Source organism: Hylaeus volcanicus, chromosome 2 (assembly GCF_026283585.1).
Source record: "Hylaeus volcanicus isolate JK05 chromosome 2, UHH_iyHylVolc1.0_haploid, whole genome shotgun sequence".
Lineage (NCBI taxonomy): Eukaryota > Metazoa > Arthropoda > Insecta > Hymenoptera > Colletidae > Hylaeus > Hylaeus volcanicus.
Window position 1 is genome coordinate 27359061 of NC_071977.1, and position 26370 is coordinate 27385430.

The 26370-nt window shown below is 42.3% G+C and overlaps 1 protein-coding gene across 2 annotated transcripts in view; it reads right to left on the minus strand.

Moving 5' to 3' along the window:
- Positions 1-21829, minus strand: part of LOC128872649 (Krueppel-like factor 6) — a 385468-nt gene extending 363639 nt beyond the window's left edge. For both annotated transcript variants that reach the window (XM_054115544.1, XM_054115543.1), the window contains exon 1: positions 20402-21829. In XM_054115544.1, coding sequence (XP_053971519.1) covers positions 20402-20503 — 102 coding nt within the window. In that variant the 5' untranslated portion in view covers positions 20504-21829. The remainder of the gene's footprint in view (positions 1-20401) is intronic.
- Positions 21830-26370: the final 4541 nt, after the last annotated feature.

Here is a 26370-nt window from a genome sequence, read left to right on the forward strand (position 1 = left end):
AATATTGCGGACGGGCTCCAACGAAAGCGGTAAAAATAAATTCGAACCGCGAGGGTGCGCGTCGCTCCATCTGGATCGTAACTTTTTCAAAACGTCCAGGTGATCGTCGATCTTTCAGCGTGGACGGTGTTACGCGAGCAGCGAATTCACAGGGAATGCGTGCACGGCGCTGTAACGACGATTCACGGCGCAACGAGCAACCTTAATGTATTTACAGAGCTGAAACCCATTAACGCGTGTCTGCCAGTTGTTAACGGCGCGGCTGGCTGGCTGGCTCAACGAGGAACCGACTTATCGTTTCGCTTCCGGCCGTGAGAACGCCGTTACGTTCCTGTGTACAGCTTAAGACGCCTAACGATCGAACCGTTCGCCTATCTTTCGCGTTTCTTGCACGTTGATAATGAAATCTTGCGAATGGAATTGATGCAAATTTTGCAATGTATAGGCTTGAGCCGTTTCATTATCCTGATACTCCAAAAAGAGGCACTTTGAGAATGTTTTCTTGTTTTTCTTTTATTGTATAGGTAATCTCGACGTCGTTTTTATTAACACCAGCCATCTTCGTTCGAAGCTGCCATTTACGCTTTTCTTTGGGGCTATACTAGAGATACCTCTTGGTTCTTTTAGTAGTTTAAATATTAATCCATACATCAATCGTGATGCCTGATTTATGTTTGTCGAACTCTGTCTTAGCCCTTCAGGGACAGCCTCGCTGGTGGCTCGTATTAAAAACAAAACTCGTGAAGTGTAAGGGGTTAAGACGCATAACCATCAAACCATCTATCGCTCGTGTTTGTCGTACCACAACGAGGATTTCCACGTCGATCCGCTTACCCGACCGATCGACAACGAAATTTTGCGAGTAAGATCGATGCAAATACTGCTACTGATCGGCTTAACCCAGCACTTCTCAAACTTCGCCTTCCGTAAACAAAGACTTTTGGTCGACACTCTGGAATGGGGTTAACTTTCCAGCGAGCATCTGAGTCGTCGAGGACCCAGATATCCCTTTACTAATTCAATTTAAAAAATTGTTGGATATATAAGGACTGTACGAATCAAACCTCAATTTTTGCACATTGTTCTGAAAGTGCAGAACAGTACACAAAAGTTCAATGGAAAATTTAATGAACTTATCAGAATTTAAGTAAGGGGTCACATGACTCGAGAGAAAATAATAGTCTCAAGTTCACTTCCAGAGTGTTTCTAATCTTGCTAAAATATGCCTACGTCTCTATGTTTCCCCTCAAAGGTTGCGGGTTCTCAAGGTATGGGCCCAAGATTGAGAAACTCTGGCCTGACCGATCTCTGAGAGCTACAAGCGTGAGATAGAGTCAGGATAAGCGAGATGCAAGGGCGGAGCGGGTATATTCGAGAAAATTGTGCGAGAAATAGAAGCGAGAGAGGGATTTTAATCGAAATATCGTCCGTCGCGACGCATCAATATTCATGATCCCCGTGATTACGTGAAATCGAGTTTTGGAAAGGGGTTACGCAACGAAAGTAAAAATAGCATCCACGGGAACAAGGCAGCGCTGATATCGCGGTAGAATTGCGGGTTACGCGCGAACACACTGGCAAATTACGGAATCAGTGTGCGGAGGAGCTCCGAAGCCTAAAAAAGCTATTTTTGCAATATGCCGAAGCAACAATGCGGTGCGAACGAAATTGTGAATGAAAAAGGACGTATCATTCGACACTCGTCAAAATTATTCCACGTTGAAAAGGCGAATTTCAAAAAGTTATTAAAATAAGCGTGCATTATTAGGTTGCTGTCGTTTCGTTCTCCTAGTGTATGGTTCTATTTGTTTCAAAATAGCTGTCTTTCTATATTATATGCATTTAAATTTTTAAGCCAAACGTTGTCGAATAAAAAGTACTTAACTGCCTAATTTAATTTACAGATGTCTTAAGAATCATAAGTTTTATCATTTTTGTTTGCATTGCAGAACTTATACGACTCAAAAATAGATCCAATCGTAATGGTCAAAACATCTTCTAATACCAAGCATAATTTTCTTTTCAAACATATCAACCATTCTACTCGATTCGAAACGATTTTTCCAATATACATATACAGTCGTCCCGGATGAGTCATCCCGTGCAAATTAAACGGCTCGATCGATCCTACGCGGAATACCGGAATGCTTATCGATGAATCGTAAAAATTCGAGGTAAACGCACTGGTTGCGTGGACAAGTCAATCAATCATACCCGGTTACACGTACCATTGGCCATCAATCACATCGTGTACAGTATCGCGTGCTCCCTACCCAGGGCGTCTTTCTATTTATATATATATATATTTTTCCCCCGATTCCGGGCACGTCGAAGTCACCATTCCGGCCAACAGGGTCCATTCACTGTGGGAAATTCATCGTGAAATCGCCGCGTCGTGAATTACAAGAGTATCCGACGCGCAGGAAAAGGAACGAGAGACCAAAATTATAGAACCGCGCCGCCTTTCGAGCTTATTAAAGAGGATCCATTTATCCCGGTCGAATCGACGTTCTGTATTAAAATTAGTGATGGCTCCGAGCGCGCCAGAAGCACGCGAAGCTTCGTTTCCAATTGGTAAAAAGGTCTGTCAGAGTCCAGGTGTTCCAGGCGTGGTAGGGGTTGTTCGAGGCGCATGGGTTACACGTTCGTCTTCCATTTGTCACGACGGACCAGATATCCAATTAGCGTTCGACGACATTTCGATCGTTAATATTCTGGGAAATTACGATCGGAGGCCTTGAATTAAAAAGAGTACGTTGAGCGATTATCGCGCGAAAGAGGGACCTCCATATTTCTCCTCTGGCGACGACGAAATTACTCCCAGCGAGAGAATCTTAACGAAAAACAGGTCGAATTTGGTGTTTTCGAACCAAATCTGATACTTTTTACATTTCTTTAGAGTTTGGTACTGTATTAAATATTCGGGTACGGCTAATTTTAGGTAAGTAAGTCGATCAGTTAAAATGTGTAAGGATCACGAGTCTGCGCGTGAAAATTATATAAAATATATGAAAACTGAAAGTTTGTGAGCTACTGAAATATATAATTTTCTACAAAAATATACTGCTAATAAGCAGTTCCTTGATAGCTGTATGAGGCAGATGGGAAGTGTCTTGAACATATGAATCAGAATGTTCGTTTTGATGAGGATCATACACAGGTGCTAATTACAAATATTAATAGGTTCCTACAACAGAATGCAACAAAAATAATAGTATAGAGAACGATATTGAAGAAGCAAATTCCTACTTAATAGACCATTGACATAAAATCTGTTCGACTTTGAATGAAGTACTACTTCGCTCAAAAGATGTAAATATGCACCACGTTTAGAAAATTCGACACGTTTTCGTGGGATCTGGTGCTTTTTAACTGGTTATTTTGGTACCATTGCTGAAATTGCTTTGGCAACCTGCGTCAGGATACGTTACGAGCGCCTCGAGGCCATTTTCAATTTTTGCGCGCGGGATTGCAAACGTCGCGTTTAGAAACGCGGCCTAAAGGCGCCACGCTAAAGTTAGACGAGTCGCTGTTCTCCTAAGCGCTAAGAATAACTTCCACCGTGTCGTGCTGTAAACAAACAAAGACCATCTGACACGTTCCGCAGTTGAACATCGCCTCGGTACGACCGCGGGCGCATGTGTTCCAACGATTACGTTTAAGCCATAACAATTGTACGTTTTCGTTGGAGATGGACAGAAATTTCGTTCGAATAATAGATGACGAATAGAGACTCCGTAATAACGGTTTATCCTGATAACAGCTAATCAAATAAGCCGTTGCTTTGTTCGACGTGTAACATAGTTTGATGATAGGATTTAGATTGTTACTTCTGTCAAACAGATAACGGAGCACATGGTGTTTATAATAAAATGGTATACAAGTTCTTCTGTTGTATCACTTTTCATTCACTATTACTCATCAGGAAGTGTTACCGTTTTAGGTGTTGTGCAACCGATATTGCACCACACATTTCAGTATCGTGTTGATATGATTACATTTTACTTTCTAAACAATTTACATACACAGATGTACGAACAGTTGTATAACTGTATGTAAATAGATTATATATCGCTGAGGTATACATTTTTTAAATTACCGTGAAACATATAACTAACATATTTATCTCTCAGAAATTGGTCTTAATATTATTTACTTTAAAGGTACAGCTAATCATATTAGCACAACACGGTTCTCTAATTTCTAAACGTTCACAATAAAAATATTTCCACGTCCTGATAATTCTAAAAATTCTTCATCTTTTATTCGTTATTTGAAATTTTTTATCTAAGAGCTTCATCATCTTTACTTCTACTCGTTGGCCTTCGACGAGCAGACGTCGTTCTTTTTCTCAGGAATATTTCGCGGCAGATTGCTCGCGAACCCGGTACAACTTCGGGCCGTGTTATCGTGCACGAAATTTCCGATCCTGTAATCCTCTGACTGCATGTAAATGGTAAATATTGAACTTGTAACGTTTCCCTTCCCATGAGGGCGTAGAAGTCGACCTTTGTCCGTCACTCTGACAAAGTGCCCCTTAGAAAACACCATCTGTTACGTTCCCTGAGACCAAGAATTAACCGTGGGGTAACTCGACAAACAAGAAATCGTACACCATCTCCCAAATTAACCGTCTCCTTATGTTTCGTCTTCTTGACTGCTGGCTAGGGCATGACAAACGTCTCCGAAAATGTGGACGATATGAAACGATACGGGGGAAACTCGAAACGATACCATTTTTACCTTCTGCTCGAGGGGATCAAGCATGTATCGATATCAGTAACGAGGAAAGTGAAGAATAAACAAATCTAAACAAACTTGAAGCTTCGAAAGTAGTCTGAACGACGCTAATCAACTACTGTTTATTTCCACGATGAAACGACACTCAAAGAAATTGCGAGTCTTTACATTAGATACTGAAAATATTTGTGAAACTCTACAAAATATCGATAGAAAGTTTCACTCAATTTTTTTGGATTCCGGTACACCAAACACTTTTTTTCTTTAATCCAATTCGTGCCATGCTGTATGATATTAAAAATCATAAAGCTTCCTTTTCAATATCTTCAAAAGATATGAAAATTGTGACAGGATCCTGTGGCCTAGATCCGTTCCTGTATGAGTTCGATAAGTGTAATTACCTGTCGATGTAATTCCACGTACAAAAATAAATTGAACATGTCCATTATCATTTTTTCACTCAGAGCCTCCATTGTCGAGAAAATCAAGTTCGAAACTGTGCGAGGCACACGTGTGTTTTATTAAAACTTGTATGAATGGATCGCGCTATGTGTCGATCAAATTTGTACAACAGCGCATGGAATCGGTAATACCTTTCTAAAAATAATACTCCCTGGAATGTAGACAACTTTTACAGGACAACAGAATTATTGTATGTAGCGAACTCGCAGGTGTGAGGAATTATAAGTCGAGTTGTACTCAAAATCGAGTTTCTCGAAATGGAAGCCTTGCAGAAAAACATCGTTTGTAAGCAAATTGGCTCATAATTCAACGACAAACATTTACCATACATTTCAATTACGGCAGGCATAATTCTTTTGGATATACGTAAAGAAAGTTTGAATAGAAGGAGATTCCACAACAGCTCTTATAATTAAGAAAGAGTAAGATGAACTAAAATTAATTCATGATTCCTATCATAATCTAAAGAAGAAACCGAGAAATTGAATGATCTCGAACTATCAGCATCGTAAATGAACGCTTACCTAGAAACAAAAAAAATGACGAGAGAAACCAGAATCGTGTCAACTTAAATACCAGTTTCGCGCCTAAGGCTCGCGTCGAAGTCCGACGGTGTTTTCTCGCGTAATTCGCGTCGCACGGCTAACCAAGTAACAGTGTTCTTCTAATAACGTTTACTTACAACACGAAACCCGATTCCTCCTATTTAGGACGCGTGTCATAATCCTCGCCGGTGTGGAATCGCGGAATTTGCACGTTGCACGCGCAACGAATAAGGGCAACCTTCGCGAATTCGAACGTTTTCGAAATTAATTACACCAACCTCGATTCGATTTTACGAGCTGTGCACGCGCCGGTTAATCGATCGTCGACTCTGGGAATTTTATTCCGTCGAGCTGGCCGACGGGGGAAACTTTCCTGAAATTGCCGCGCATCGATTACGACTCATTTTATCGGGACCGTCCCGACGCGCGTTTCTATTTCAAGCTTTTATAACGTCCGGCGGTTTTCAGGAATTCCAACGGACGAAAAAGAAAAACGAGAAAGGAAAAACCGGCTGGAAAAATAGGGTTTGTCCTGGGGAAACGTTCGGAGTCCTGGACACAGAGTCATCGGACGCTATTGTTGTCCGGGCGTACGGCGGGTAAGTGGTCGACGGAACAGGAAGTATTGCACGCGAGGGGCTGAGGATGAACCACGGTGGTGTATGGCCGATGATCAAATTATTAGAGGTAACGAGGAGATATGGGGGTTTCATGGCGAACCGAACTACGATAAATATTCGACGTGATTGACTTTAAAATGACGAAGACGAGCAACTTTGTTGACTTTGGCACTGTATTTTTAAGGTTGAAGAATCATGTTCCTCCGGTGTCTACATTTTATTCGGCATGCAGATGAATATGCAAGTTAGAGTAGAATTACCATTACCACATGTAAAACAGAACGATATTATGTTACACCGTGTCAGAAGAGTCATATGTGGCACAATTTTTTATCTATAATTTTTGTTTACTTATATCACTGTCAAAAAAAAAAAAAAAAAAAAAATAGCAACAAAATTGGAAGATTCCATCTGTTCGTTCGTGATACGTCCACTGAAAGATCCACGCGTAGAGAGTAAAAAAAAGTGCTTTAAATGACGCGTTATCTTATCTAATCGCCATTAGGGACTAATTATAATTATCCGTAATGGTAAATCACGCTTAACGTCGAGGGTTCTCAACGAGAAAGTGATTCCTCTATGGAATAAATAACGAAACTCGAAAACCACGCTGCCTGAAGTTACCGTGATAAGCCGACCACCGCGTTACCCGCGAATCGAAAAATTTGCACAAAAAAAAAAAAATACCAACATGAATACGTGGAGCAAAATGCGATTTCGCTATCAGCGGTTTTATCGGGGCACCACCTCGCGTGATCGACGTAACTAAGATTCGATAGCGAGTGGTCGTTTTTGGGAAAGGTTACACGCATTTCCAAGTAATCGGTCGGATACACATTTTTCGTTTTACCAGCGAGATGATATTGCACGTTCGAGCACGAAAGAGCTTTGATAAATTTTAATGGGATTACACGTACGGCACGTATATATATATATGTTTCTTTTCGCCGCAAATATACGCGTGGGCGGTAAAGCGACCACAAAATTTGTCTGACCGATCAAACCGTCGGACCGAATGACGGATAAAGGGACGAAGGAAGACCAATTTGTTTTTATCGGTCCTTTGTTTCTCTCTTCCGTTTGGCGCCATCGGTCCTCGCAGCAGCCTCTGTCGTTTTGCTTGCAGCCAGTTTGGATGGGAGCGACACTGTTCGCGCAAAAGCGCGTTAATTCGAGCGTGACTATCTACGCAAATTTCCCTCTGACGATTCTGCCTTCGATGAAATGATCAACTGTTAACGCGAAACGGACTCGTGTTTGCCACCTGCTCGTCCGCTTCTCGCAACGGCGACGTATGCATAATGCGGGCCAAAACTGCCGGCCATTGTTCTGCTTTATCAATTTCAATTCGATACCAAACAAATCCACGGCTTCTTGAACGTGTATATTCATATTCATGGGTATTTGGATGCAAAGGGTTAATATATATCGAAATTTTATAAAACCGACACAATCGTCTGTAAACGAAACGTAGGTATCTCGAGGAAGTGCAAATGGATTACCACCCCCGACCTACCCCACCTCCAAGGACATGTATTTACCAGAAGAGTTACGCAAACGACACGCATCCCGATCAAGAGACGTAGGTTTACGAGGCGCGGCCAACGTCCTTCCACCAAGTCTGACCTGCCACACACGCACCCGTCCAGCGACCGGTTTTCATCGCTCGTGTCGCCTTTTTCTGTCGGCTTTCCCAAGCGTTTCTCTCGTCTCTTTCTCCGCGGCAGTGTCTGCTCTCCGCAAACGAACGCGTATGTATACTTGTCCCGTATACCATGCGCTCGGTTCCCTTCCCGCATTTCCGGTTTCCAGGCGCTTTAACTGCCGACCTCCGCGACCCGGATCGCGAGATTAAACGCGAACAAATCTCTCTCTCCTGTGCCTCCTCGTTCCGCCCCTCGGTTGGTCCGGATATCGTGGCAACGCATCTACTTCGTTGCACGAGCTGTAATAAGTTGTACGGATAGAGTTCGATTAACCCCAACGGTGACCCGCGATAAAGTTCATCCGTACAACCTGTGCCGAATTGATAAATTGCAAGGTCGACTTCCAGCGAGCCTCGTCGGCCATTCGACACTAAGGTCTTGTAGCGTCATCTAGTCTAGAATTTTCTAGTTTGAAGTCTTCTACTGTAGGCTGCTATTCTAGGATCTGCTTCTCCAGCCTCGTGAAGTCTAGGTTCCTCTGCTCTAGGCTCATGTAGTCTAGGCTGCTCTACTTTAGGCTCCTCTAATCTAGGCTCTCCTACTCTAGACTCCATTACTCAAGGCTCCCCTACTCTAGGGCCCTCTTCTCTAGGCTCCTCTGTCTACTCTGAGCACCTCTACTCTAGGCTCCCTTCCTTTAGGCTCCTTTACTCTAAGGCTCACGTAGCCTAGAACCTTTTATTGAGGGTCCTCTGTTACAGAGACCTCCATTACAAGGCCCTCTACTGTAAGGTCTTCCACTCTAAAGTCCTCTATACTCTAACGTCCCTTACTCTAGAATCCTCTCACCTAGGCTCCTTTACTCTGTTATAATCCAATGCCTAGTAGTTCTCATTTTTAAGAAACCCACTACTCTGAAACCCGTGTAACCAAGTGTTTTGCAACCCCAGAAGCAGGTGTATTATCGTTTCACATCTTCCACTCATGTCCCCCCAAAACTGCCACTAGTCTCCCCTGTTGGCCATGTGGCCCACGTTGAGAATCCCTGAACTAGTCGTCTGGGAACGACAGGACTCATTCTGGCACGCGCGAGAGGCATAAAACGCGACGTGCCATCACAGTGAGCACACCGACCGAAACTCAGAAATAAACCGCGTTCCCGGCCGCGACTCTGTTCCAGACGAAACGCCGCGTTCCCCTGAAACGGAACGGGAACGAGGGATAAACGCGATTGTACGGTAACAACCGCGAGAACATCCTGCGTTCGAGGTTTTCACGGGACGCATCGATATTTCCCATGCGCGCGGGGCCGGGAGGGTTAGAACGCGAACCCCTGTGGGAAAGTTCAGCGACGACGAAACCGGGGAAACGTCGATTCGCGTGAATCGAATCGCTGAATCGATCGTGCCCCTAATTAACTCCTGTTTCGAACTTGGAAACAAATTTTATGGGGTTCTTATGTGGAATGAGTATGCACACTGTGTTTATTAAGTTTCCAAACGACGTACACTTCCTTGAAAAAATAACAAATCTATATAAAAGTGTATATACAATAGTAACTCAGCAACCCACGAGCAAAGCATCACAGCACTCTCAAAACGCTTCCTATCGCCCAAACACCCTAAAGTACCAACGGCAGCCTGCCTTCGATGCAACAAACTACACACCACAAGGCATCCTGCGCAATAAGCAATGTATCTTCTGGTGGTAAGACTACTAAGCCGTCGGGAAACTTCGAAAGGTAACTCGATCGACGAGTGTTCGCGTAAGTTAGCTGATAAGTGAGAGCGTGGCCGGGGCGGGGGCGGTACGAGGGGGACAGGAATTACGACAGTTCGGCAAGCGACACACGACGTCGAAGAAAACGCAGCAGGTCTCGCTAACAAGTAAGCTAGAAAAGGAGGTTGTGCCATCGAAGGTTAACAATGCCACGTTCCGTAGCCACGGCTACAATGGCATCTTTCGCATCACTCACATTGCGAGCCATTGTACCGAGAGACCATTGTTTCTCGTCCCATTGCGCGCATCGGTGGCCCAGAGGCGGCGGCACACGAGGGTGGTGGCGAGGGAACTTTGGAGGTGGGAGGTTGGGGAATACGAACGGGACAGAGTCGCGTACCGGCGGCCCGTGTTCGAGACAAAAGAGTTACGTCAGGCCCATTCACCCAAAACGCCTTTGTGCATCAGGATATTCTTATTCCAATGCCAACAAGAGAAACGGAACAGTGGAGACAGCGGCAGAGGAGGATCGGTATAGACCCGGCACTCGGTCAAGTCACCGAGTCGTGTGCCGTTTAAAGCCGTCAGGAGATTTGCTCTTTTCTACGCCTGGTGTATACAGGGTGTACCCTCAACATGTGGGACTCGATTCAGCGGGAAATTGGGGAGGCGCAGAAACAATGAAGACGGTTTATGTAAACATATGTCCTGGTTCTACGATCATTCTTAACCCTTTCGGTATGGATGACGTTGTTGAATGGTGGATATGTCGGGGAAGTGTTAAGGTGTAATAATTTTAAAGTTGAACGAGATATGGAAGCTTATTTTTGGCAAATTCCTGACCTTCATGAGTGACCATTGTGCCACCTGAGAATAGTTATATTTGAACTCAACATACCTCAACAAGACAGTACAACATTTTGGAGTGCAAAAATACATAGCTAGGGAACGGAGTAAAATGGTGCACACGTTCCCACGAACTTACCTCGTCATTTTTTCGCCTTTGGTTAACCATGATATTGAGTGCCACATTTTGGGATGCACCCTGTATACAGTTTGACCGCGCATGGAGCTTTGCAAATCCTCGTTCATGCAAAAAATAAATTTGAAAAATCTACTGTTTGTCGAGCAAAACCTCCTCGCGTATCGTTTCGCTCTGCCCGGGGATTTCGCCCCTCTCGAATGCAGGGGAAAAAAGCACTCGCGGAATTTTGTTTTGCAGCGATAACCGCGGAATAAATACAGGGACCCGTTTCCCATCGCGACGATTCCAGTGACACCCGCCAACTTGATCGCTCGTCTCTTTTACGGAAACGACAATTATCATTATATACCGGGGGGTGCTCTGTTGATGCATCGGAATTCAAGGGTGAAGGGAAACAGAAAAAGAAAAGAAAAAGAGAAAATGTGAGAAATATAGAGAAGAAGGGTGGAAATTGAAGAGAAAAGTACAAACTGAAAAAAAAAGAATCATAGAATGATGTTAAAAAGCCACAAACAAATACTTAATATCTCGCAGTAGTGTAAATTAGTCTCGTACAGATTCAATTATATAAATGCATTATTCTAAACATAGCGAGACCGAATGACCCACGCATATTCTAACAAGGAAATACATAGATTGCTAATCATAAGGCGACGTCGTATCGTGCCTCGCTGAACGCATACAAGGTAATCGAATAATTGATGTTCGGACTTTTTTGCTCAACCTCGGAAAATTAAATCGACCGAGAGATATTTACTCTTACGCTGCACGCTGCTGAATGCCGGTATGAATTACACGAGATGAGTCACCGACTCGATGATCGCCAAACTCATCAGAAACTAATCGTTATAGGAGGGAAACTTTTCTAATAAACGTTACGATACTCGATCAAGTTCTTTTTTTTTCTATTGAGATAGGAAAGGTCACCTTCGATCGCCTCGATGGTGTATCCAGCAATCCATATGCATGTAAGGAGTATCAGCAGATGTTCGAAATATTGTTTATCCGAGCCAATGCTATTGCAAACGTCCGCTGACTAAGCTACGATGAATAATGATTCATTTGCGGATGTCCCAGGAATAGATTATTCTGTGCATAGGAACACTTGACATTCACATTTTTCGCGGTGTGCGTCACAGACATAACGACGCGATAAAATTTGAATGCTCTAGGCGAAGAACTGCCGTTAAATTTCACTTTGAATTAATAGACAGCCAGTCAAAATTCTTTGGCGATGATAGCACACATTTTGGGTGTTTAATGAATTCGATATTAATACTACAAACTTGGACGTACCTTTACTTTAAGGAATATAGTATGTTCCTTAAAGTTTTTCTAATACCTTGATAAAAGAAGGGAAATATTTCAAAGAGTGTGAATTTTAATAATATTCTATCGATGTTTCGACTATATCAAGTACAGATCTTCAGGACACAGTAGCCCCTTTAAGGGCGTAATAAACTATATCTTAATTAAATCGAATGTCCAATGAATACTGACTCTTCACGACAAAAGTACTTTTCCAAACAAGCCGTGTTCAATTCCCCCGTTCAAACTGAAGTAAACTACACTTGGTTACTTTCAAACCTGCGCCTTCAAACCTAATTAAACGCCCGAAATCTATTACGTACGTAGCTCAATGCCTTCGAGAGTGACTCTAACCGAATCGTACTGGAACGACAATCCTAACGTTCCGTCCAAGTTCAGCACCGAGTCACGCGAATCCATCAACGCGGAATGGATGGAGAAAACGGGGACGGCTTGGGGTCTCAGCGGATTTTCAATCCCGCGCGCGTGTTCAGGTGGTCGGTTATTTATGTGCTCGTCTATAAAATTCGAAGCTCGCCCCGCCGGGGAAGAAATACACGATCGGGTGAAAGTCGTGCAAAAGAAACTCTCACGAAATTCACGGATAGATAAACGAGTGCAACTCCCAACCGCCGCGGACGGAGAGAGGGAGTCCCGGAGATTGTCAGCGAACACACGCGACACGGAGGGATTGTGAAACGTACGTGTACCGATACACACGCCATAAAATATCCCGCGAACCGGGGCCGAGAGTGTGTCGTAATACGCGACGTGAAGTGGAAGCGCCAACTCGTGTATAAGGAGAAAACAAAAATATCGCCGATGCCGCTGCGACTGTCACGTACCGTATAATTCATGCGCGCAAAAGTTTCTGCATCGGCGGTGTCGCGCGCCGCGGGTTCTTGTCGACGGGTATCATTTCGCACTTTTACTCGAGTTTCACGCGTGCTCGTAAAACGCGACATCGTTTCGAGGGCGGTGATTTTGCGTGTGCACCGGTAAACAAGCAGGGATCGGCTAAATTAAACGAATAGCGTGTCAAAAGTTGTTGGTTTTTTGTTATACTTTGACTCGCGTGAGATATAAGCGTCGAGCTATAATTCTGTTATTGGGAATATTAGCGAGTCTGCATGGAATTTAACCGATCAGGGACTGAGTAAAGAAGACGAAATTTGTATTTTCATCGGGAGATCTTAACCTTTTCAGACCTGGCGTTCACAGTTGAGGACATAAAGTTTAAAAATTATCGACACAGGATTTATTTTTATTTTTTCTAAACTAATTTTAGTCCAAGTTAATCCTAAAAATTAAATTAGATTGGTACAAGAAAAAAAATAATTCAGGTCTGAAAGGGTTAATGAGAGTATTATCGACAGGTTTGTGAGGGTATCGCGAAGAAAATGAGTCCAAGTCCCATTCAGACTATTTTTTATTGAACTCAATTAATTGAAATTAAAAATACACACAGATCCATTGATAACACCTGTTGTTCTCCTGAAGAATATTCATTTTCATACTATTTACAAATTAGCCTGATTATTACGGTAGCCATTACCTCGATATTTAAATTAAAAGCGAAGAATGCGTCAGGACTATGCAATGATAACAACGTGTTGAAACAAGGACAGCTCGTATCTATCGATAGATGGCGTGGCGTCCACTATTCATTTATTTTAATTGGAATCACCCCTCGGTTTACATATGTGCAAAACGCGTGTACTGTCGCGATTGGCTCGCGTATCGCGAGATAAAGTGACGGAAATCGCGTATGGCCATTCTCATCGCGATACAGATGGAAGTCATACTCAGTTTTGGAACGGTGGGAAATTCAATCGAGAGCAACGCGAGCAAAGCCACTCAGCTCACCGGGCAAGAATGAAATTTTCGTTCCCGACGATATCGTATCGCGGCGTTAATCGAGCGATCGAAAACGCCCCCGCGAAAATATTTATACGCCCGATGGACACGGGCCAGCGAGCCGTTCAATTATTCTAACTCGCTGAATTATTTCGTGGAAAAGTGTTTGGGCGTTCGACGACTCGCGAGAAACCGAGAGGGAAATCTACGATTGTGTAATAGCTTCTGTCGTTAATGGAATCGAGGAAAAAGCCAGCGAGGAAGGAAGAGTTCTCAGTTGAAAGGAAGCGATGAGAATTTATATAACGCGTGTTCTTAAATAATAATCTTCTTACACAATTGGCGACAGTGAGATGACGTGCAACGACAATAATAAGTGTTTGATGTTTCTAAATAAAGATATAAAATTAAAAATAAAATACAGGCCCCAATGGAACAAATTCCACTTCATTGATATTGGAGTAGAGTACGAATTCTACAATGGACGGGGTGTCACACACCTGATGAGCGAAACGTTGATTGAATAAACCATCGTACACGCAACCGATCGTCTACGAATAAGTATGGCGTGTTCTTACATAAAATATTTGTCTTGAAAAGCCCTGCCTTTTCCTCGATGCTTCTGGTAATTTGATCAACGACTGTACAAGTCGCTGGATCCGCTTAGCGTATCAGGAATGCATAATTCATCGCGTTCCGATACGTGGGACGTATTTCAGTAATTGCATCAGGTGTTAGATGAAAGGAAACTTCAGCAAGGTCGTCCAGGCGTCTTACATTCGTTATTTTCATCATAGACTCTTTTTCCGACTCATTATCGCGCATTCGTCGTAATTATTGTAATTATCCGCATTAATGGACGGTTTTCTAAGAATTGCTGTTTATACAACTCGAACATCCCGAACAGATCGATACCGTGTCCCAATTCGCGCGTTCTTTCCTATCGGAAAAATACCACTCATCGTTTCGATGTGACAAATATACCACGAAAAGGAAACGTAATTAATATATATTGTTATATATACGGAACAGTGACGTACTCACTTTGGATCTCGTCGACTGAAAAGCCATTAGCGTTCGAGTCACAGTTTATACTATTTAATACACGTCTTATGTGTACATGAATTACATTTCAGTTATGCACGTATAATTTTATCCACAAACGGTAAAAGGTGTGTATAATGATATACAAATTCTACAGTCGCGAATATACATATTTATTGCTCTGTTTAATTATACTTCGTCAACTATTTTTATCGATTCTGGGTGAATTGTGTTTCCTGACACGTACACGTTTCTTGGGGCTATTATTATTATTAACGGAGTGTCAGGCGTTAAGCTGCAATAATTATATTTTTAGATATGCTTGTAGGTATGATTGAGGAAATGGAGGAAAATAGAGGAAAATTGATCAACTTTGGAAAGGCCTATTTTAAAACAAATTCTAAACAAACCCGTACTATAACAGCCAAGGCAATTCTCAAAAAACTCTGCCCAAATCTCGACACTCATTTTGTTTATTATATACTTCCTTGTCAAAAAAACTATTTCGTATTTCCATTTTAATTGCAATGTTCCTTATATTAATTTCCATACAAAAGTGTCGGATTAAAATTGCTCCCGTGTCTCGGAGTCATCACCGATTTCGCACGCAAAGCAATGACGTGTATATACATACACGTATGTATGCAGGGACGAATTTTTACGCACATGTGTCGCGTGCATAATCGAACAAAATTCCTCGTCGCGGGCGAAAATCGACCGAGTTACATCAGTTTTGACGGCATGGCGCATCAAACGCTCGTTTCGTCGCCAACGACGATAATTGCCGGCGAAACGGGATCGTGTAAAGTTCAGAATACAAGAATATACAACAGAGCACCTGTCGAATCGCATTATCGGTCACGCGACCAACGGTGTCGCGTTTCGATGTGACCCGACCATCTGTTCGCCTATCGGATGGCGCTGTCGGTGTACATCAGCGTGTAACTTACGAAACGGTAACCAGACTGTTCGCGAAAATGCTGTTTTTTTTATCCTGCACCGTGGTTGCTTGCTTCCAGACTTTACGAAAAACTCCCCGAAGAAAAGAAAATTTAAGTACGGTGAGATTCATGGACGACGATTCTCGTGACGTTTATTTCAATTAATTTGAACTTTTGAAAGGATTAGTAAATTTTATCGACTGAGGGATATGCTTCTAATGGTGGTCAAAACAAATACGATATTTTCAACGTTTAGTCATCAGTTTACAATCCCTAATATAATCTCGTTATGGCATAACGTTTCGACCACACTGTGGGATAATGTTCAGTATCGTGAACGAAAGGAAAGTATAAATTACATTATCAAAAATTATAAAAGGACCCGCCATGTCCAAAACGTTGAATGAAGAAATATTGCACAGCTGAACCCAAAATTCACATAGTAAATCAAATTTGTTCTCTGCGGCAAAAAGAAAAGAATAATATTTCTCTCTCCGTCCACGAAATAATTCAATGATGAAAACAGGAGTTTCATTCAGAATACTCTATTTCCATTGATTTATTCCACTATTTTAACGAATAAAATCGAGGCAAAGGGGCAGCGAACGAATGCAATTAGACAAATTGTAATCAACGACGATGGGCATGGATTCGAGCGGTCTCGAAACAAGTCGACGTCGTCTGACGAAGCTCTAGCGAGATGTATTTCGTGGTCGATAATAAAAACAGTCGATCGTACGGGTAATTAACGAGAAAGAGGAGAAAGCGACTAAAGTGCCAGGCGGTTTTCCACTGGAAACCCTTCGAGACGTTCAATTAGGCACAGCGCCAAACTAAACCCGACCCAACAATGTTGCGCAGGTCAAATGTCGAGTGCCAAGCGACAAACCGAGATTTCCTCGCCATAAATTTCCCTCGCAGGCTCGACGATCAGATACGGAGTCGGTAATTAAACGAACGATAATTGAAACGCATTACGTAAATCCTCGATACAATCTGACGATACAGAGGACGCGATCGAAAGAGTCCCGGGTTCCTTGCCAACGTTCCAGAGTGTCTTTGCTATTAGCTTTCCAATCTCTACGTTCGAATGCACTAATCTTAATATCGCTTGCAATTTAATTAGCAACGTTTCGACTATGGTTCTCGAGTTATCTTCAAAGTCTTCAAAATAGAATAGACTGTTATTAATTGTAAAATAGAATTAGTAGTATAAATAAGTAAGATATTATTTGTAACAATTTTTACTTTAGTTGCGTTATTACATTTTTTTTTTTGTAATTAATGTTAATTTATTTTAATTTCTGTAGCCTTAGAAGATGACTCGATACGCGTAGGCGAGATATCGTTAATTAAATTTCTTGTGATGCTGACTGAAGTCTTATTATTTCAAAGAGCGATACTAAATTGTAAACATTTGAGGTGCTGTTCATATTTCCAAGAAGTAAGTTACTCCAAAATGTAACGGGACAAAAATTATTCAATGAGAAAATACACCCTAAACGAAGGAAAAGTAAAAAAAAGATATCATTTCATAATCTACACGTGACTCAAAAAATTGAGCAAGATAAAGATATCGTATAGTCTTACTTAACTAAGGACTCTCAAATTGATACTAGGCTGTAATTCGCATCATAAACTATACAAAGTGTCTTCAAAGCGCTTAAGAACACAAGCATCGACAGTATCGGAAAATTGCGGCGCAAAAAGTTATCACCAAAGTAGGTTAAATTATATTTAGATCAAATAAAACGAGTTACGTTCTAGTTGATTACATAATCTGCTTTAATGCGGTTTATTTGTACTTGCATTATCGATATCTTCGCGATGTTAATGATAAACGAGTTATCGATATCTTATCAATAATCATTTGCGGCATCTTTACATAGGCATTAATACGGAACAATTTTTCGCGAGCATTCCGAGAATCTACAGTTTTGTATGTTTATTCGAAAACAATTTAATCTAGAGAACCGTTGAAACTATTTTTCGAAATAAATAAATGTCATTGCGGGTTAATGACACGTTCGTGCTATCAATGTTTATAAACAGAGGTAGCCTTCTAAAAATAGTTCTCGTATGCTAATTCGGAGCAGCTAGAGTGATTCATGTAATAATTGGCGCTGGCGACTGTTTGCTAGAAGGTAAACAAGATGTTCAACAAAATATAATGTTATATGGTACGTGGGATATAGAATACTTGCTTCGAAATCAAATAAAGTGATGCTACCAACTATTAGACTAATCATTTGACTAATAGCTAATCGTTTAGTTAATCGCAATCTCATACAAGCAGTCTTATTTAGTCACTTTCAAGAATGAAATGATCACGAAGTAAACGAGAAAAATCAAACTAGAGAATTAATAAAGATCGTGTACATAAAAGAACAATTAGATGAAACAGAAAACCAAAAGATGATTTTCCTTTACTTTCTTTGTAGATAAATAACACGTGTTTTGAAATGCCCGGTACATTCTTTATCGTTTTCGCTAGGCCGAGATTACTTTCGCGTAGCACTCGAAAATAATGAAATCGCTTACGTACGCGAGATACTTTCGTGCGTGAAGGTTTAATTAAAGAGAAGACGAAATGGTAATTTCACGGGAGTCCTCGAGATCGCGATAATAAACCGTTAGCGCGATGGTACGCGGGCGCACGGTGCAACCAGTGACGTCACATCGTGCCATTTTAACGAAGCGTGGAAACTGTTGTACTCCGGCTGAGATATTGAATGGGGAACAAGCACCGACCCTCCTACCTTCCCCGACCACTGGAAGGTCATTGCACACTCGTAAACAAACAGGACGCGCCGTCTATAGCACGCTCGGCCGCGTCACTGAACGTACACACCGATCTAATACCTTGGTTCAAGGTCGTCCCGTCGTAATAGCCCCTATACACATCGATAACCGATTTAAATGGACAGCGAACGAAAAATCCTCGTAAAAATCACGATCCACGACGATCGATTACAGAGATTCATTAAACACCTTCCGCAAAGTTCTTGTGATTTTACGTATTAATTATTATATATTTAGGTGGTTTAGGTAGATCGTTATTTAAATGGATAATGCACCGACTGAAGCTAGTTTTGTATCAGAGACACGATTATGATACTCAAATTCTTGTTTATAATTTTTAGAGTAGACACACGCCTGTAACGTTTGAGAATTGTTTCATAGCGAAAATATGTAAAAGTTTTTCGAGTATTTTAGAATGAAAATAAATTATTGAAATAGTAGCACATTATGGATCATTAGGATGTTCTTTGCAATATTCGAACATGAACTATCTATCCTGAAGAAAAGGATAGCACTAACTGCATCCTAATTTCAAATTAGTTTCAGGAGCAATCATCCATAAACATTTCAATACTTAAACTTGAAAATGATCCAAATTCGAAACACGTTTCATTTGTTATTCCTCATAAATGATTCTTTCCTTCGCGGATAACTTTGTACTGAACCTTTACCCGGCATGAATTACGTAGACCGCTAGAGATACAAATATGGCGGTCGAGGTTACGGAGGAGCGTCTATTCGCGTTCGAAATTCACGGTCGTCGTTCGAACGTCTCCGGTAAGCGCGCTGTAACACGGATGGTTCTCTCTTCTGACTTGACATTTCATCGTATTCCTAACGAACCAAGAGAAATACTGGCAAAGTTGTCGCACTACTTTCCCGCAATTAGTTTTAGAACGCATCAAAATGTCCCACTTCTAATTGCCCAGATTTCTAACGAACGATGTTAACATCTCAGGAGAAAAAGACGACGCTCTACTTTTTGATTTTTTAATTTCTGATCACATAGGGTGTACTTTTGAAAATTAAGAAACGTCTGAAATACTTATAGATAGTATAAGTTAAAGATATAATGTTTACTAATTCATTCATCCTTTCCTGTCTGACCTTCACGTATAAAGAAATATTCATAAATTATTAGCCAATGCCATTTCAAGCATTCCATTAATATTTATTATATATATACATCTTTACCATGAGATTTCCTGATCCTTTTCAATAATACAAAAAAATTCATGTGCTATAAAAAAAAAAAATGAAATGTATTCAGAGAAATTTTACGTCCACATTACGAAACTTTTACATTTTATTTCGTCGTCCTGACACTTCACTGAAGAGTGCTTCAACAACATCAAGGTCGAAAGCGTCTGTAATAAATATGAATGGAATGCTTGGAACTACGATACTGACTGATAATTTTACTCGAAATGACAACTCTTTGTATCGAACAAATTGTAGTTATATTTTACATCGACATTATATTAAATTTCATCCATTACTCGAACAAAATATTTACCACCTCCGATACGTAAACGCGTCAGCGACTCGAAAATTTCGCAACCGGTCGGATTTTCGGAGTCGGAGCGTCAAAACATCGCGAAACGCAAACACGAAGCCCAAATGTTGTCCAGTAGCGATATCTCTTCAGCGTTGTATACAATGACAGCGCGTGAAAGTAAAAACCGCGGGCAGGTCGCGAAAGCCCGGTAGAAAGTAAATGCGACGTTCTTACCTGTTGCCAATGATCCTCGAGCGACGGCTGGGCCGAAAAGTATCCGGTGTCGTGTATGTCTTGCAACTCCCTAAATATGTTCCCACTCGGCAGGATATCCATGTTTACGGCGGTGATCCGTTCGTAACTGAGTGAACTCGACACAAGTAAACAGAAGCCAGAAAAAAAAAAAACAAACGTAAACGACGTCGAACCAAACGAACCCAAACTCAAATAAAAACTGTACCGCGGTTGGTACTCGTATACTCAAAGACTTAGATGGTAAAACGGCCAAGAGACGCGTTCACTAACTGCACGGTGATACGCGGCTCGCGACTTTAACGCACGCACGTACACGCAGCAGGTAGTGGCACGCACACGTGCTTATCATCGAAGATGCACCGACGGTCACGACGTCACCGTGGGCCAGGATGACCAGTCGGAGTCACCCGGTAGCGCGAGCGAGAGGGTACTACTCACGGGTAACTCTGTACGAAGTGAACGCAAGAGAGGGACCACCACGGCTAACCGCTTCCTTTTTCCCCGCGCGCGCACACAAACACCACCGAAGCACTCGCTCCGAAACCGTGAGAGCAATCTCTCTCTCTCTCTCTCTCTTTTTCTCTCGAACTATCTCTCTCTTTCCCGCTCCGTAGCACCGACTACCGGCGCTTATACTGTTGCTGGTGCCACCCCGGCGCTAGTACAATCGTTGGATAAAAAGCACGCGGCCACTGCACCGAAAGACACGCCACGACCGTAGAGAGAAGGAGGGTAAAAAACTCACTGGAACGCCGTTGTTAGTTGCCCGGCACGACGCTCTGTCTGTTCTTGATAGCGTCGCGTACACGAGACACGCGCGACAGCATCCATCATACGTGGAACGATCGTGGAATCCTTCGTAATATACCCCACCGGAACAACGAAACGTCAAAACGCCGGCACGAGTCGCGACCCGTTATCTGTTCGATTCATTCGGCTTACCGCATTCCAACTCACTCTCTCTCTCTCTCTATCTCTATCTCGCTCTTTCTCTCTTCTACTCCACTTGCTCCGATTTAAATCGTCGAACTACCAGAGCTGCTCCGATTTAACTTTTTTACTTGAGAAACTCTCGTATCGATGGTGTAGCGATCCGCCGAATACTCAAATCCGCCCACGCGTCCGTTTCGCTCACGATAACTCGTGTATGTACATTCACTGGCGAGAACACACGCGGCTCCAACCCTCACCTAACCGGCTTTTTTCCCGCGACACTTCCATAAGCGGTGTCGCGTCACCCTGTGAATCGTGCTGGTCACCACGATCGGAGCCGAATACACGTCGTCGCTGAGGTTGAACGGCGAAGAAACACCTACGAGATATTTAAACACACCGCAGGGAGCAACGATATCCCCGTCCGTAAATGCGTACAGACTCTTCCGCGCGAGCGCCGAAGAGTGACTGACGTTCCCTAGCCATAACTGTACGCGAGAGAGGCCGAGTTCCACCGATGAACACCGAGCCCGCGTTCGCTACCGGCGACGCGAAATCGCGCCCGGCGGCCGCTTCGCGTCGTGGCAGCACCGATCGGTGGCGTCGCGACGCCGTTTCCCTACAATTCTTCTATCCCGTCCGCGGAACGATCTTAGGATCGCTTACTGCACTTCTCTACTGATATTTTTCGCCAAAATGGGAAGAACTATGCGAGGAAACGTGTACTTCCGGTTAGAATCCTCCTGGATTATACTAGATTTTGGAGGAGATCAACACAAGCTTGGGATTTAAACAAAATAGTGTACCGGATGTTAAATGGCACATGTGTCGAAGAGACCTGGTTGAAATTTGGAGTAAAAGTATTTCAAGTACTATTTTATGTATTTTCATTCTGGAGTACTTTCTATTATATACTCTCATATGGTAAACTATTCATTATTTATACGTTCTAATGTGTTTCTAATAAGAGAAAAGTCTCCGGCCTAACCCTCTATATCGATATTACTAAACTACTCCAAAACTTGCTCTAAAGTCACATTATACGTATCGTTATTTCTAAGGAATCCTAAGCTTATAAATCTCATAGACACCTTGTAGACAAGTGTAAACTAATTATATAATCATGAAACTGCATAAATACTTCTAAGAATAAACCAGTAGTTCGTAAGAACAGGGTTAAGAATCGCAGTTAATGCATACGAACGATCCTCAACATTGATCCGTCATGGATCCATAAAATGACGCTAGCGTATGCACTTTGCACTCATCTGTTCTCCAAAAGCGCACAAAGTTCCACTCGCGTGCATTCGCGAAACGATCTATGCCGGTATCGCATCGTGAACCTCGTTTGCCATAACTTCTCGCGCCCGCCATGTTTCATTCTGCTCTTACGCGGGACGCCGAACAAAGAATAATTCGCAAATGAATAATCGGTGTCGTGAGTCAACGCGCGTGCCGACCACGAGCGAAGAGAGCAAGGAGATGAACGCCTTGTGTCGCCGGTAACGTGATTCATAGATTCTGTGCGTTCGTTAAATGCTGTTCTGCAGACGCTGGTACGACGCTCGGGAATGCCAGATTAGATACGTAAGCGGCATTTATGGCGAGTGGAATTAGAAGACCGGCTCCACTTATCAAGACTGTACCTCGTTTCCGTTCGAGCTATCGTTGGTCAAGCTATCGCTGCGATGCACGGCCAACTTGACCGCTGAATTCGAAATATGCGTTTCTTTTTTCCATTGTTTAGTTTCGCATCAATTGAGAGATCATTTTAATTGAACAAAGGGTAAAGAATTAACGAAGAGGGTCGTTCGATGATCGAATAATTATTCAGAGAAATTTTCAAGCGATCAAGATAGATAGAAAGTTGTTATTCAAATGTTTAATCTAGGTGATTATTATGCTCATCGATAGGATCAGGTCTCACTGAAGGTTCTTTTTTTTTTAATCACCTGTAAACTCGAAACGTGATGCGCCAATATTTGTGTCATTTCAATAATTAAGGGGGTGTGGTTTTCAAAGAGGAAAGTTATGTGTGGTTCGATAACCTCTATTGTTCCGAGATGCGTTATGTGCCGGTACCCCCTCATGTCGATAATACTTTAAATTGCGCCTTACTGACGGTGGAACATCATCTTACAGGGAGGCCAATGTAAACCCGAAGAAATGCTGATATCATTCGCCGTGTAACATGTTAAAGGGGAAAAAATACGGGCCGATAAGGCACGTATTGAAAATTCCAAACCATACATCGTTGCATAACAATATCAAAGTATACATGATGGATATGGTACGTTGGCACAAATTGTAAATACATATGTAAATACATGGCAGTGATGATAATTATTATAATTATCTTATCGAGGATGTTGTCATCACCATTGGAGATAATCTGTCGTTCTATTCATACAAGCATACTCGATTTTCTTCTATACTGTATTTTTATTAATATTATTCTATATAAATTTATTTATCGTTTAAGATTGTGTACATTATCGAATGGAACTCCAATTCTATTTGAGTCGCGACATGTACTTTAGAAAATGTTTGATGACCTCAAGCAAGACTGTTTTCATGGTCCGATAAAATAAAAATTTAACACCAACTTAACGTACAAATTAGTCAAAGTTACGTGGTTTCTGAAAATTTTGAATTCGCTTAAAATTAAGCTGCTCTGTGTCCAATTAATACGAAGATACTCCAGTTTATGCCGATAACCGAAGCAGATGTATCGCTTTATAAAACCCATCGAAGAGGCGCAAGAACTTTCAGCAAGATCCGATATTTACGATGAAAAATTCTTGCCCAGGGTGCATTTGCTGCAAGCTCGGATATTAACGTGGCAAGAGAGACGTCGGGCGGATAAGTGGGTGGCAAAGTGCTTTCGGAGTGCATCAATATCGGTCGATTGCGAGAAGTAATCGTCTTGACTTTCAAATGTTGCTAATATGCTCCCGCTGATGAATTCCTGACCTCTCGTAACCTCTCAACGTTAACTCTGCTTTCCAGGATACATTCGCCGCTCTCAGTGGGTTAAGACGCCAGGCACCATAAATATGGCGGTTGTTGTTGGATCCAAGCCCAACCCTCGAAAGCTTTCTTGTGCCGAGATACATGCTACACAGGATCGTCGATTTTCGCCGTTAGCCGGCCAGGGCAGACCGACGGAACGTTTGTTAGTCTGGAAAATAGTTGTACGGTGAATACATCCGTATAAAACGAGCATTTCGCCCTCGTTAATCCATTCTTCTCCTCGCTCGTTCCTCCCATTCCCGTGGCTTTGTACAGCGAATACGAGGCGAAATTTATCGCGATACGACGCTTGATCGTGCGCTGATGAATTTAACGTTTTCGCTTAACTGCCATAGGACAGCCCAGGCCTTAAAATTGTCTTAGAAAGATAGTTTGACCCTTCCTTTCCCAGGTGGCGACATGTTTAGAATAACTGAGAATGAGATATGAACATCATTTGCACGTATGCAAATATATTTGGCTGTATCAGCTTTTCGTAATTTTATATCGATGGTAGCACTGAAAATATTTTTTATCGTCCAAAGAAGAGTTCTATTTCCAATACATTGGGGACCTCCAGTAAGCCATGTCGGGGTCTCCGTTTGGATTTCAGGGAGGCTGTGGTCGACGATTACGCTTTCCTTCCCGTTTTGGCACGAGAACACCGGAACACGAAGAAAACGTAACTCGTATCGCGTCCAGAGGATCGCCAGTGGCTCCTCTACCATCGCCTATTTCCGATAATATCTTACACGGATTCTCGTAACAACTGTTAACCCCTTTAGCGTCGTTTTGTCAGCGCCCGTATATAGCACCGTTCGCTCGTTACGAGTATTTTCGGTCAGCGGGTTCGCCGCTGCTCCGGAAGGTCATCCTCGAGTACGATGACCCGATCGTTAACCCTCTTTCGACCGTCTGCTGTCACCGGGGTACAATATCCGAGGACGTCCTGAAATTCTGTATCTTCGCCCGCTGCGTTATCTTGCCGACGGGCGTAAAAAAAAAAATTAAACGCGCCTCTACATTTTATTTAACGTCTCTATACTCCGGGCACGAGATCGTTTGGGGAACGTGGGCTCTGGACGATTTGGCCGAGTCAACCAAACGACGTCGAAACGACCTGTGCGTCTACTGTTAAGTATGGAAGATTATAGAATAATGTGAGAAATAATTGTAATTATACATTAGTTTATTTGTAAGAGAATCCGAATGGAAGATGTAGCGTCAAGATCAAACAACATCCAAGATAATTTGATCATTTTATAGTAATAATGTACACAGATTAGCATCGACATTTTGATTTTGTATATACTCTTCTGGAATGTGTGATTGGAAAAATATTAAATGTTGTATGGTTTTTTCTTTTTTTTTTTTAATGACTGGCACGTTAGAAAGACTGAGAATAAATTTCTACACCTAATATATCGACATTTCCATATCTGTAAATCAATAAAATATTCTCTTTGCACTCCGTCGATTGCAGTAAGTTGACTAATTACCTCGGCAAACCATGCATTTTAATTAAAATACAATCACACCCCGCCGGCTGAATATCAAATGAATATTAATTCTCCAATCACCGACAAAATTTAATCACGTCGCAAACTTGACATCGAAACCATTCGTCGGAATCAGCGGATTCGCAATTGCATTCAAGACGTCCTGTCGACGTGTCCTTTATTGTCTGATGAACCCGGACGATACACGGACAGAAAGAGATCGTTAACGCTGTACCAGCACCCGTGCATCGTCCTCGTCCCATAAATTCCAGCACCAAGGATGCAAGCGCCTGGCCGACGAGGGTCGTTCGAGGAATAACAGTTGACACGAATAGTTGCGACTATACGCGCTGCAGCCTTTGCCGTGGCATTATGCAACGTATGTTACGTCACTCTTACGGTGTTTCTTACGCTCGGAGCACGATCGTGAAAATCGTGAGCGGGCAAAGAAAACACGACACACACACACACACACACACACACACACACACACACACACACACA